Source organism: Dendrobates tinctorius, unplaced genomic scaffold, assembly GCF_039654945.1.
Source record: "Dendrobates tinctorius isolate UK_male_01 unplaced genomic scaffold, ASM3965494v1 ptg000383l, whole genome shotgun sequence".
Taxonomy (NCBI): domain Eukaryota; kingdom Metazoa; phylum Chordata; class Amphibia; order Anura; family Dendrobatidae; genus Dendrobates; species Dendrobates tinctorius.
Window position 1 is genome coordinate 3,692,289 of NW_027362049.1, and position 13,533 is coordinate 3,705,821.

The following is a 13,533-nucleotide window of genomic DNA, read 5'->3' on the forward strand; positions in this document are numbered from 1 at the left end:
TTTGCATTAAACAACTGAAATAAATTAACTTTTTGATGATATTCTAATTTTGTGAGAAGCACCTGTATATACATTGCCTTATTCTCCATATGGAGAGGCTGATAGAAAGTGGACAAGGCTTTTAAAGGGGTCATTATGATAATATAATAAAATGACAAACAGGTCACATGACTGGAGGTCTCAACAGTCTCCCTTAGGGAAGAAAGAACAGCCTGTATAGAAATATTCAATAGAAAGTCTGGAGGGGCTTCCCTATGGATAATTGTTATAGAAAAAAGAGGTTATATTTTTAGAATATTTTTTTGAAAGTGGATGTCCAAGATACAAAATTTCCTTCAGTTATGAAAAATTGTGCAAATTGTTTAGCAATGTTTTTTTCATCCAAAGCTAGAAATGGATAAGTCCTTCATATTTCATGTTGCATACCAGAAAGGAAGAGTGGAACAAACAGGGATTTGTTTTTTTTATTTTGTATTTCCTCTTATTGTATTTGCTGACTCCAATTAATGTGACATTCTATGATGTCTTCTAGGGTAAAGAAAAGTTTCTGGCAGTACTACACAAGCACATGGAAGTACATGGGACTGTTTATTTCGAGACCCAGAGGCCCCCTGAAGTTCCTGCCTTTGTTAAAAACCATGGCTTGCTGCCACAGCAGGATCTCCAGCTGCTCCTGAAGAAGGCCAAGGTGAGAGATGTGTTGGAGGGGATCAACAGTTCTATTAGTATACAGCTTTAGCAGTGAACTTGCATGGTTATGTCTGCTTGTAAGTTAAGTCTACAACAGTCGCAGTGCCTGATAGAAGTATTTGCTCCCACCCTGATTGTTTTAGACCTTTCAATAAGCTTTAACATTAGACATGGAAAAGCGGTTTAAACATAACATACACCTTTTGGCCAATTTACTGTGACAGTCAACTATTTATATATGGGCACATTATTGCACAGTCATAAGTCTAATGACCAGATCTGTTAGCATTGAAGGGATCTATGATTCTTTCAGTTAGAGTTATCAGACTTGTGGTCATGTCGGGATTTGCACCTGTAGCATGGGTACAAATATACTTTTGTATAAAATTTGCCAATAAGTGACTATCTGTAAAAACGTTACCAATGACAAACTAGACTGAAGTTAAAAGGTAGTTAATAGAGTTGAGCGACTTTTGGTTTTTTAGGGTCGCGTTTCGTTTCATGAAACCCGACTTTTCCAAAAGTCGGGTCGAGCAAGATCGTCCGATTATAGGGAAAAGTCGGGGTCGTCCCGAAACACGAAACCCAATGTAAGTCAATGGGGAATAAAAGTCGGCAGTGAGAGGAGGACAGGAAACACACCTACAGTGCCCATTTGAATGCCAAAAGCATCAATTCTTCTTACTTAAGCTTGTCAACCTTAATTAACTTCATAATACAAGTTACGCACTGAAAAATGGGGGTTATTTGGCTAAAGTTGTGGGGGGGGAGGACTGGCTGCAGGTTTTCATGTGCCCTGGGCGAAAGAGCGCCCCTTTAACACATACCACAACTCATCATGCTCCGATACGGCAGAGAAATAGCGGTATAGTACAATGAAAAATACCTCACTTTTTACATCTCATGACGAGGCCCATCTATTTCTCCATACAAAATCATTGGTCCCATATAATGTTTGAAACAGTATATGATGAGCTCCACATAATGCTACAGTATATGTTGGTCCCCATGGATGAAGCTCCACTGTCTTATGGGCCCAAATAATGCTCCAAACATAATGGGCCCCATTTCTACTGCTCTAGTGTATAATGGGCCCTGTAAATGCTGCTCCAGTGTCTGATGTCCACCTTTGGAATGTTCCAGTGTATGGTGGGCCCCATCTATCATTCTCCAGAGTATAGTGCTCCCCAAAAATTGCTGTCCCAACATTGAAAACAATCAAATAAGTCTCCTCGCTAGGGAATCCCTGTACTTGTCTGGACAGGTGCTGTAGCTTGCTTAACAGCTCGCCAGCCGTTCTCACGCCCAGTATGGATTGCACGTGATTGCACAAAGGTTAGAAAGGGTACCGTATCCCTGGATAACATGTATGGATAGCGTACACATTCAAAATATATGTCTCAGGAGGCAGGCTCAGACGGTGTCAGACACAGTATGGATTGCACGTGATTGCACAAAGGTTAGAAAGGGTACCGTATCCCCGGATAACATGTATGGATAGCGTACACATTCAAAATATATGTCTCAGGAGGCAGGCTCAGACGGTGTTAGGCCCAGTATGGATTGCACGTGAATGCACAAAGGTTAGAAAGGGTACCGTATCCCCGGATAACATGTATGGATAGCGTACACATTCAAAATATATGTCTCAGGAGGCAGGCTCAGACGGTGTTAGGCCCAGTATGGATTGCACGTGATTGCACAAAGGTTAGAAAGGGTACCGTATCCCCGGATAACATGTATGATAGCTTACACATTCAAAATATATGTCTCAGGAGGCAGGCTCAGACGGTGTCAGGCACAGTATGGATTGCACGTGATTGCACAAAGGTTAGAAAGGGTACCGTATCCCCGGATAACATGTATGGATAGCGTACACACTCAAAATATATGTCTCAGGAGGCAGGCTCAGACGGTGTTAGGCCCAGTATGGATTGCACGTGATTGCACAAAGGTTAGAAAGGATACCGTATCACCGGATAACATGTATGGATAGCGTACACATTCAAAATATATGTATCAGGAGGCAGGCTCAGACGGTGTTAGGCCCAGTATGGATTGCACGTGATTGCACAAAGGTTAGAAAGGGTACCGTATCCCCGGATAACTTGTATGGATAGCGTACACATTCAAAATATATGTCTCAGGAGGCAGGCTCAGACGGTGTTAGGCCCAGTATGGATTGCACGTGATTGCACAAAGGTTAGAAAGGGTACCGTATCCCTGGATAACATGTATGGATAGCGTACACATTCAAAATATATGTCTCAGGAGGCAGGCTCAGACGGTGTTAGGCCCAGTATGGATTGCACGTGAATGCACAAAGGTTAGAAAGGGTACCGTATCCCCGGATAACATGTATGGATAGCGTACACATTCAAAATATATGTCTCAGGAGGCAGGCTCAGACGGTGTTAGGCCCAGTATGGATTGCACGTGATTGCACAAAGGTTAGAAAGGGTACCGTATCCCCGGATAACATGTATGATAGCTTACACATTCAAAATATATGTCTCAGGAGGCAGGCTCAGACGGTGTCAGGCACAGTATGGATTGCACGTGATTGCACAAAGGTTAGAAAGGGTACCGTATCCCCGGATAACATGTATGGATAGCGTACACACTCAAAATATATGTCTCAGGAGGCAGGCTCAGACGGTGTTAGGCCCAGTATGGATTGCACGTGATTGCATAAAGGTTAGAAAGGATACCGTATCACCGGATAACATGTATGGATAGCGTACACATTCAAAATATATGTATCAGGAGGCAGGCTCAGACGGTGTTAGGCCCAGTATGGATTGCACGTGATTGCACAAAGGTTAGAAAGGGTACCGTATCCCCGGATAACTTGTATGGATAGCGTACACATTCAAAATATATGTCTCAGGAGGCAGGCTCAGACGGTGTTAGGCCCAGTATGGATTGCACGTGATTGCACAAAGGTTAGAAAGGGTACCGTATCCCTGGATAACATGTATGGATAGCGTACACATTCAAAATATATGTCTCAGGAGGCAGGCTCAGACGGTGTCAGGCACAGTATGGATTGCACGTGATTGCACAAAGGTTAGAAAGGGTACCGTATCCCCGGATAACATGTATGGATAGCGTACACATTCAAAATATATGTCTCAGGAGGCAGGCTCAGATGGTGTCAGGCACAGTATGGATTTGACGGCCCAGATTACACAGCGGAGGAGCAGGGAGAGGTAAAGATTGCAAATGCTGGGGCCCTGCCCAAGCAAGGGGGGCCCACTCGTGGGCGTCGGTACTGGCACTGGGCCCCTCATAGTACAGCGGTGTGTCTGACGGCGGGTGTGCACCACCACCGTCAGAGACACTTGATTGCACTATGAGGGACCCTGTGCCAGTGCCCGCGCCCAAGAGTCGGCCTACCCACCTGTCCAGGGCAACGGCACTCGCACGGTGTCGTGCGGTAGGTGGTGACCCCGGCCATGGGGGGGAGGCAGCACAGTTAGGGAGTTTTAGAAAGTGGCATATGTTGATGTTGGACATTCAGCTGATGCAAAAGGCGAAATAGGTGAAGTACCAGGAAGAGGTGGACCAAAGCAAGCCATTTTTCTGTCACCCTATGTGTCATCAGGGGAAGGTGGGACAAAATCCTTGGAAATCCATGCGTGGTTCATTTTAATGAAGGTTAGATCATCCACATTTTGGGTTGACAGACGGGTCCTTTTTTCTGTCAGGATTGATCCAGCTGCACTGAAGACTCTTTCCGATAGCACACTTGCAGCTGGGCAAGCGAGCTCCTGTAAGGCATATTGGGCCAATTCAGGCCAGGTGTCCAGTTTAGCGGCCCAATAGTCAAAGGGGAATGACCTGTGTGGGAGAACATCGATATGGGAGGAAAAGTAGTTTGTAACCATAGTTGACAACTGCTGTCTCCTGTCACTTTCCATCGATGCAGTATTACCAGTTGTGTGAGCGGTATTTGAAAAATCAGTCCACCACATTGTCATGAAACCCCTGTCTCCAACGCCACTTCTGCTGTGTGCACCACGAACACCTCTGCCAAGCTGCCCCCAGCCCGTACGGCTCGTGTGAGAACCATCACCGCTGCTGTGTGCTGGGAATGCCTCAAGCAACCGATTTACCAGAGTTGCTTGTTTATTAGCCAATATTAGGTCAAGGTTCTCCTGTGGCATGATGTTTTGTAATTTGCCTTTATAGCGTGGATCCAGGATGCTGGCCAACCAGTAGTCGTCATCGTTCATCATTTTGGCAATGCGGGGGTCCCTTTTTAGGATCTGCAAGGCATAATCTGACATGTGGGCCAATGTTTCCGGTGTCAATGATGCACTGCGAGTGCTGGGTGGAGGAGCACTTTCTGGCAAATCCACATCCCTCCAGTCACGCACAAACCCTGTACCAGACCTTGCCACGCCAACATTTTCACTTGCCCCACGAGATGCATCCTCCTCCCCTAAGTAATCATCCCCATCATCCTCCTCCTCCTCCTCTTCTTCCTCCACCTCGTCCAGGAGAGGTCCCTGAGCAGACAATGGCTGAATGTCATCAAGGATTCCCTCCTCCTCTTCCTCCTCATCAACATTGGCTGCAGCCGCCTGCTCCTTAAGGTGCGTCAAAGTTTGCATGAGCAGACGCATAAGTGGGATGCTCATGCTTAGGATGGCGTCGTCTGCGCTTACCAGCCGTGTGCATTCCTCAAAACACTGAAGGACTTTACAAAGGTCTTTCAGCTTCGACCACTGCACGCCTGTCAACTCCATGTCTGCTCTCAAAGTGCCTGGCCGTGTATCCTCCCACAAATGCATTATGGCCTGCCTCTGCTCGCACAGCCGCTCCACCATGTGCAGGGTGGAGTTCCACCTTGTTGCAATGTCGATAATGAGGCGGTGGTTGGGAAGGTGGAGCAATCGCTGCAGCTTCTGCATACGAACGGAGTGTACAGGCGACCGGCGGATGTGCGCGCACAGTCTTCGCACCTTCTGGAGCAGGGCTGTTAACACCGAATAATTTTTGAGGAAGCACTGCACCACCAGGTTCAAGGTGTGAGCCAAGCAAGGTATGTGGCTGAGTTTTGAAAGGGCTATGGCTGCCACAAAATTACGGCCGTTATCACTAACTACCTTGCCTGCCTCAAGATGTACACTGCCCAGCCATGACTCAGTTTGTCGCTTCAAGTACTCGGCCAGCACCTCGGCGGTGTGTCTGTCGCCCAAACACATCATCTGCAACACAGCCTGCTGACGCTTTCCACTAGCTGCTCGATAGGTGGACACATCGTGTGCAACAGTGGCAGCTGCAGATGGAGTGCTCGTACGACTGCGCTGTGTGGACGAGCTTTCACTTCTGGAGGAGGAGGAGGAGGAGGAGGAGGGTCGAACGCCTACAGCCAACTGTTTCCTATACCGTGGGCTAGGCAGCACTGTCCCACCACCGCTGTCCCCTGTGGACCCTGCATCCACCACATTAACCCAGTGCGCAGTGATGGACACGTAACGGCCCTGGCCATGCCGACTGGACCATGCATCAGTTGTGAGGTGCACCTTTCCGCTCACTGACTGCTTGAGTGCATGGACAATGCGGTCTTTCACATGATGGTGGAGGGCTGGGATGGCTTTGTGAGAGAAGAAGTGGCGACTGGGTAGGTCATAGCGTGGTACTGCATAGGCCATGAGTTCACGGAAAGCTGTGCTTTCCACCAACCGAAAGGGCATCATCTCAAACGAGATTAGTTTGGCAATGTGGGCGTTCAAACCCAGTGTACGCGGATGAGAGACTGAGTACTTTCTTGACCTACTCATAGTGTCTGGGAGGGTGAGCTGGACTTGAGAGCTGCATATGGTGGAAGTAGTGGTGGACAGGGCGGACTGAGAGAGGGTTGATGATGGTGATGGAGTTGGTGTTCTTTCTGATGGCCTAGAATCAGTCTTTCGTTGATATAACAGTGGGATTCCCTGACTGCTGTGGTCTTGCAACGACACCTCAACATTTGCTGCTGTGCTAACCAGTGGGCTTACAGTGGGGGAAACAATGTAGCGTTGCTGACTACCTTCGTTGTGATCAGTTGCACATGTGGCACTTGAGGTTTGGTGTTGTGTCCACGCTTGCAAGTGCATGCTGGTTAAATGTCTAAGCATGCAACTGGTATTCAAATTTTTCAGATTTTTCCCTCGGCTAAAGGTCTTTGCGCACTTCTTACAGATAACCTTGGCCTGATCATGAGGATTTTGGTCAAAAAAGTGCCACACTGCACTCTTCCTACTTTGGCAGACATTTTGCGGCCTAGCACGCTGTGATCTTTTGACCCTCTGGACAAGCTGTCCAGCAACTCTTTTGATGTTTGGAACCTGTCTTTGGAGTGCTCCGGGCCTGCCAGATAACAGCTGTTGCGATGTCGATGTCTGCTGTGGATGCTCCTCATCTGAGCTATTGGAAGCAGCACCCTCTTCCCCCAATGGATGCCAATCTGGGTCAACAACTGGGTCATCCATCACCTCCTCTTCTATGTCATGTGCACCTTTCTCTGTGTCACCGTGTATGGTGGTATAGTGTGCGGGAAGGGGCACCTGAGTCTCATCAGGGTCAGAATCTGGCTCTGTACACTGCGAGGACAATGTAGTGCTCTGAGTGAATGTACCAGCAGAATCATCCATCAGCGGCTGTGCATCAGTGCACTCCATGTCAGATTCATCTTGGCCTGGGTAATTCACCATTTCACTTGATAATCCAGGCATGGTATGTGAAAACAGCTCCATGGAGTAATCAGTAGTATGGCCTGCGTCATCCTTCAATCTTGGTTGGGGTGAAGGACACAAGGAAAGGTGTGGTTCATGAACATGAGCCTCCAATGACGACTCAGTGCTTTTACTTTTTACAACTGAAGAAGAGGAGGCGATAGAGCTGGAGGCTGAGTCAGCAATGTAAGACAAAACTTTTTCCTGATGCTCTGCCTTTAAAAGCGGTTTGCCAACTCCTAGAAAACTAAGCGTTCGAGGCCTTATGTAGCCAGACGATGACGCAGGGTCAGCACCTCCTGCATTCGGTCCTATTTTGCTCTTGCCACTACCATCAGATCCACCACCAACACCATCATTACCAGCTGCCAACCCCCGCCCAATTCCACGGCCTCTTCCACCAGCCTTCCTCATTTTTGGTAGAAATGTAGACAAAATCCAACAAACTATATAGTAATGTAAAACAAGGTACAAGGTGTCTATAGGACAGGGGAGATTTAGAATTTCTGCACACACTTGTGGACAGTGGACACTTTTGGATTGTGTGAGGCCCACTGATATCTGAGCGCTATGTGACAGGCTCGATGGCACAGCTGCCTGTGACCAAAGTGACGAGAGGATAATGGAGATTTTGAATCTCTGCGCACACTTTTGGACACTGGACACTTGTGGATTGTGTGAGGCCCACTGATATCTGACCGCTATGTGACAGGCTCGATGGCACAGCTGCCTGTGACCAAAGTGACGAGAGGATAATGAAGATTTTGAATCTCTGCGCACACTTTTGGACACTGGACACTTGTGGATTGTGTGAGGCCCACTGATATCTGAGCGCTATGTGACAGGCTCGATGGCACAGCTGCCTGTGACCAAAGTGACGAGAGGATAATGGAGATTTTGAATCTCTGCGCACACTTTTGGACACTGGACACTTGTGGATTGTGTGAGGCCCACTGATATCTGAGCGCTATGTGACACGCTCGATGGCACAGCTGCCTGTGACCAAAGTGACGAGAGGATAATGGAGATTTTGAATCTCTGCGCACACTTTTGGACACTGGACACTTGTGGATTGTGTGAGGCCCACTGATATCTGAGCGCTATGTGACACGCTCGATGGCACAGCTGCCTGTGACCAAAGTGACGAGAGGATAATGGAGATTTTGAATCTCTGCGCACACTTTTGGACACTGGACACTTGTGGATTGTGTGAGGCCCACTGATATCTGAGCGCTATGTGACACGCTCGATGGCACAGCTGCCTGTGACCAAAGTGACGAGAGGATAATGGAGATTTTGAATCTCTGCGCGCACTTTTGGACACTGGACACTTGTGGATTGTGTGAGGCCCACTGATATCTGAGCGCTATGTGACAGGCTCGATGGCACAGCTGCCTGTGACCAAAGTGACGAGAGGATAATGGAGATTTTGAATCTCTGCGCACACTTTTGGACACTGGACACTTGTGGATTGTGTGAGGCCCACTGATATCTGAGCGCTATGTGACAGGCTCGATGGCACAGCTGTGACCAAAGTGACGAGAGGATAATGGAGATTTTGAATCTCTTCGCACACTTTTGGACACTGGTCACTTGTGGATTGTGTGAGGCCCACTGATATCTGAGCGCTATGTGACACGCTCGATGGCACAGCTGCCTGTGACCAAAGTGACGAGAGGATAATGGAGATTTTGAATCTCTGCGCACACTTTTGGACACTGGACACTTGTGGATTGTGTGAGGCCCACTGATATCTGAGCGCTATGTGACAGGCTCGATGGCACAGCTGCCTGTGACCAAAGTGACGAGAGGATAATGGAGATTTTGAATCTCTGCGCACATTTTTGGACACTGGACACTTGTGGATTGTGTGAGGCCCACTGATATCTGAGCGCTATGTGACAGGCTCGATGGCACAGCTGCCTGTGACCAAAGTGACGAGAGGATAATGGAGATTTTGAATCTCTGCGCACACTTTTGGACACTGGACACTTGTGGATTGTGTGAGGCCCACTGATATCTGAGCGCTATGTGACACGCTCGATGGCACAGCTGCCTGTGACCAAAGTGACGAGAGGATAATGGAGATTTTGAATCTCTGCGCACACTTTTGGACACTGGACACTTGTGGATTGTGTGAGGCCCATTGATATCTGAGCGCTATGTGACACGCTCGATGGCACAGCTGCCTGTGAACAAAGTGACGAGAGGATAATGGAGATTTTGAATCTCTGCGCACACTTTTGGACACTGGACACTTGTGGATTGTGTGAGGCCCACTGATATCTGAGCGCTATGTGACAGGCTCGATGGCACAGCTGTGACAAAAGTGACTAGAGGATAAGGGAGATTGGATTGCTTTTAAAAAAGCAGTTTGCGGAGCAGTGGGTAAACAGCAATGCCAGCGTGTCAGGAAGCCTTAAAAGGCAGCCCAACAACCAACACCACTGATACACCACAATATAGCCTCCCCTTGCACTGCACACACAGTGACTTGTGTGTTGTGCAGGCCAAATCGCTAGCAGCAGAAGCAGTTTTTTTGTCTTCTTCCCTGCCTAACGCTCTCCCTACAGAATCAGCAGCAACCTCTCCCTATACTAAGATCGGCAGAAGTAAGATGGCGGTCGGCGTGCACGCCCTTTTATACCCCCTGTGACGCCCACCAAAGCAAGCCAATCACTTGCATGCCCTTCTGAAAGATGGTGGTGACCCGTGCCTAGGTCATCACGTTGCCCACAGTGTCCGTGGATCCTGATTGGCTGAAAAAGAGCGCAAAACAAACTTTTGAAACGCGACTTTGGCGCGTAAGTTGCCGACCTCGTGGCCGACCTCATCCTAGGGTCGGGTTTCATTTCATGAAACCCGACTTTGCCAAAAGTCGGCGACTTTTGAATTTTTTCGACCCGTTTCGCTCAACTCTAGTAGTTAACCTTTTTCAAGACAAGCGACTATAAGTCCAAAGTAAAATCAATAATTTTTATTATTTTTATTGAGACAAATCCAGATACAAATGGGAGTAAGTGGACAATAAAGTGCGAAAACAGCACACCACATGGATAAAAAGGGGTTGCTGTACAAACAGAACCTATGCAGTAACAAGAAAAACATACATAAAGTTACTAAATTATTGCAAAGTGCATCTAGTGTATATTACGGTCATTACTATTCAAGTTGGAAATAAATTCATCAAGGGAAATAGGGGTATCCTGCCAGATCAAGAGGATATCGTAGATGTAGCGAGTCCATAAGAGGACACGCTCCATCGACCCCTGTTGATCTGACAGGAAGAGGTCCCTCTCCCACAGCCCCAGGAACAGATTGGCATAGGCCGGCGCAAAGTTCGCGCCCATGGCTGTCCCCTGGAGCTGTAGGAAGAAGGACCCCTTAAAAATAAAAAAATTGTGGGTAAGGGTAAATTCCAAAAGTTCAAATAAAAGATCCCTCATACCTCGACTAAGGTTAGAGGTCCCCAGAAAAAATTTGGTGGCACACAATCCATCTGTGTCGAATATTTGTATACAGGGACTCAACGTCCGCTGTCACAAATAGAGTCCCTGAATCCAAAGAGAGGCCATCCATCCTGCGAAGTAATTGGTGTCTTTTAAAAATGAAGGTAGGTCCTCCACTAATGGTTGGAGCATTGAATCGATCCAGCGATTCACGCACTCCAAGGATTAACCCTCCGAAACGATTGTTGGGGTGGATTGCTGACTGCTGGAACCTCTGCCCGCCATTTCATTAGGTAATTTATGCTTCCTCTCTTACTACTATGCTTCTTAGTCGTCATACACCTGTCTAACCATGGTGAATGATCACCTGCTATTTGATAATGACCTGTGTATTTAGCTGTTTACTTGATGGATGGAGCTCGTATAAGATATATATACTTTTTGGCGGTGCATTCTTAATTGCCATACATTGCCACGCACTACATGCACTTTGCGATAAGTTAGTAACTTTATGTATATTTTTCTTGTTACTGCATAGGTTCTGTTTGTACAGCAACCCCTTTTTATCCATGCGGTGTGCGGTTTTCGCACTTTATTTTCCACTTCCCCCCATTTGTATCTGGATTTGTCTCAATAAAAATAATAAAAATTATTGATTTTACTTTGGACTTATAGTTGCTTTTTTGGAGCTTTGCCCAGTTTGTTCTCTTGGCAGATTGCGATTGTCCTTATTGTCCATCTATTTGGGTCTGCTATTGAATTATTATGCTGATTTTCTGATATTCAAAATGCAGATACTTGTCAAAGGTATTTTTATTCATTCTTTTTATTCTTTTTCAAGACATGGTATTACAGCATTAAACAGAATCGGTCAATTACCATAAATACAGCGGGTGAAATAAGTATTGAACACGTCACCAAATTTCTAAGTAAATATATATCTAAATGTGATATTGACATAAAATTCTCACCAGATGTGGGTAACAACCCATCCAATCCATACATGCAAAGAAATTAAACCATAGATGTCCATAAATTAAGTTATGTGTAACAATGATAAATGCCATAGGGAAAAAGTATTGAACACGATTGCTGAAATGTCTTTAATACCTTCTACGAAAGCCTTTGTTGGTAATAACAGCTTCAAGACACCTCCTGTATGAAGAAACTAATAGCATGTGTTGCTCAGATGTGATTTTGACCCATTCTTCCACACAAACACTCTTCAACTCATGAAGGATCTGTGAGCTCCATCTATGAACTCTGAGCTTTAGTTCTTTCCATGGATTCAGATCTGGTGATTGGCTGCACCATTCTAGCAGCTTTATTTTCTTTCTCTGAAACCAATTGAGAGTTTCCTTGGCTGTGCATTTGGAATCATTGTCTTGCTGAAATGTCCACTCTTGTTTCTTCTTCATTATCCTGGAAGATGAAAGCAGATTTTTAGCAAGAACCTCTCAGTACATTTGTCCATTCATCCTTATTTGAAGTTTGCCAGTGCCATACACCTAAAATCAGACCCACACCATGATGTTCCCACCTCCAAAATTCACATTTGGTATGGTCATATGCAGTGCCTTGTGTCCTCCAAACATGATGTGACGCGCCCGAGAGGCCTTGGGATACTCGGCCCCGGGCCCGTTAACTTCAATAGGAAATGTCACAGTGACAGTGACCCGGTCCGTGGCCTCAGGCGGTCATGTAAAAGGGGTAGAATTTGATGGGGATAAAGTTTATGTAGTGATTTGTGACACCAGTTGGAGTGTTCGACTGTAGTCTAGCCGGCACTGCAGATGATCCCTGGGGGAGTAGATGGTGATGGCAGTGCAAATGTTAAACCCTCTCCAACCAGGGCAGACCCCCAGACATTGTGATGCAAGTAGAAGGCACAGAGCAATAAGGCAGGAGACAAGAAAAGTCACTTTATCATTTACTGTAGTTCAGGTGCAGTTCAGAGGAGATATTACAACTCTCACCAGGTAACAGTCTGCTCTGGAGAATGGGAGTTATCTTTCCCTGCAGTGACTCAGTGTAACTTCCTGCTATTCTAATCCCTTCTGGGACCAAGGCTTTCTGGAGTTTAGAACTTCCCAGTATTGCCTCTACTCACTGTGTATTTCTCCTTCAGCAACTGCAGCGTGAATCCTTTGTGAAGCAGCTCAAGTTCCCACTTGCACTATCCTTCACTGATCCTAGGTTGTTGCAGTATTTCTGAGGGAAATCACTTTTCTGCTGGTCATATAATCCCACACAGTCTCTCAGCTTACCACCCTGCTCTGAAAGCATGGATGGTCTAGGGGCTGGTCCCTGATGCTTCTTAGCTCTCACTCCTGGAACGAGCACATGTCTTAACATGGCTTCCAAGACATTCTTCCTCCTTCTTGTTCACTCAAACAACAACTCAGCCCCTCCCCCTCCCAGTTAGGGTATGTCTGCAAAGCTCTCAGCTTTAGACAAGTAAGGGAGTGGTGTAAATTGTGTGTGTGTGTTGTGGTCTCTAGCAGAGAAAGCATAACTCCCATTGCTCACAAAACACATGCAAAACAGTACATATTTAACCCTTTTGTGGAGATGAAGACAAAGGGCGCCACAGATGCGTATTATGGTATCCAAAGAGTTCAATTTTGTTTTGACAAGACTATATTCTCCCAGTATTTTACAGTCTTACA

At 46.5% G+C, this 13,533-nt stretch overlaps 1 protein-coding gene across 1 annotated transcript in view; it reads left to right on the plus strand.

The window, feature by feature from the left end:
- The window catches only part of MGAT5B (alpha-1,6-mannosylglycoprotein 6-beta-N-acetylglucosaminyltransferase B), a 252,906-nt gene that overhangs the window by 191,394 nt on the left and 47,979 nt on the right, over positions 1-13,533 (plus strand). Inside the window, exon 13 of the mRNA XM_073563170.1 lies at positions 533-688. Within this exon, the coding sequence (XP_073419271.1) occupies positions 533-688 (156 nt within the window). The remainder of the gene's footprint in view (positions 1-532; positions 689-13,533) is intronic.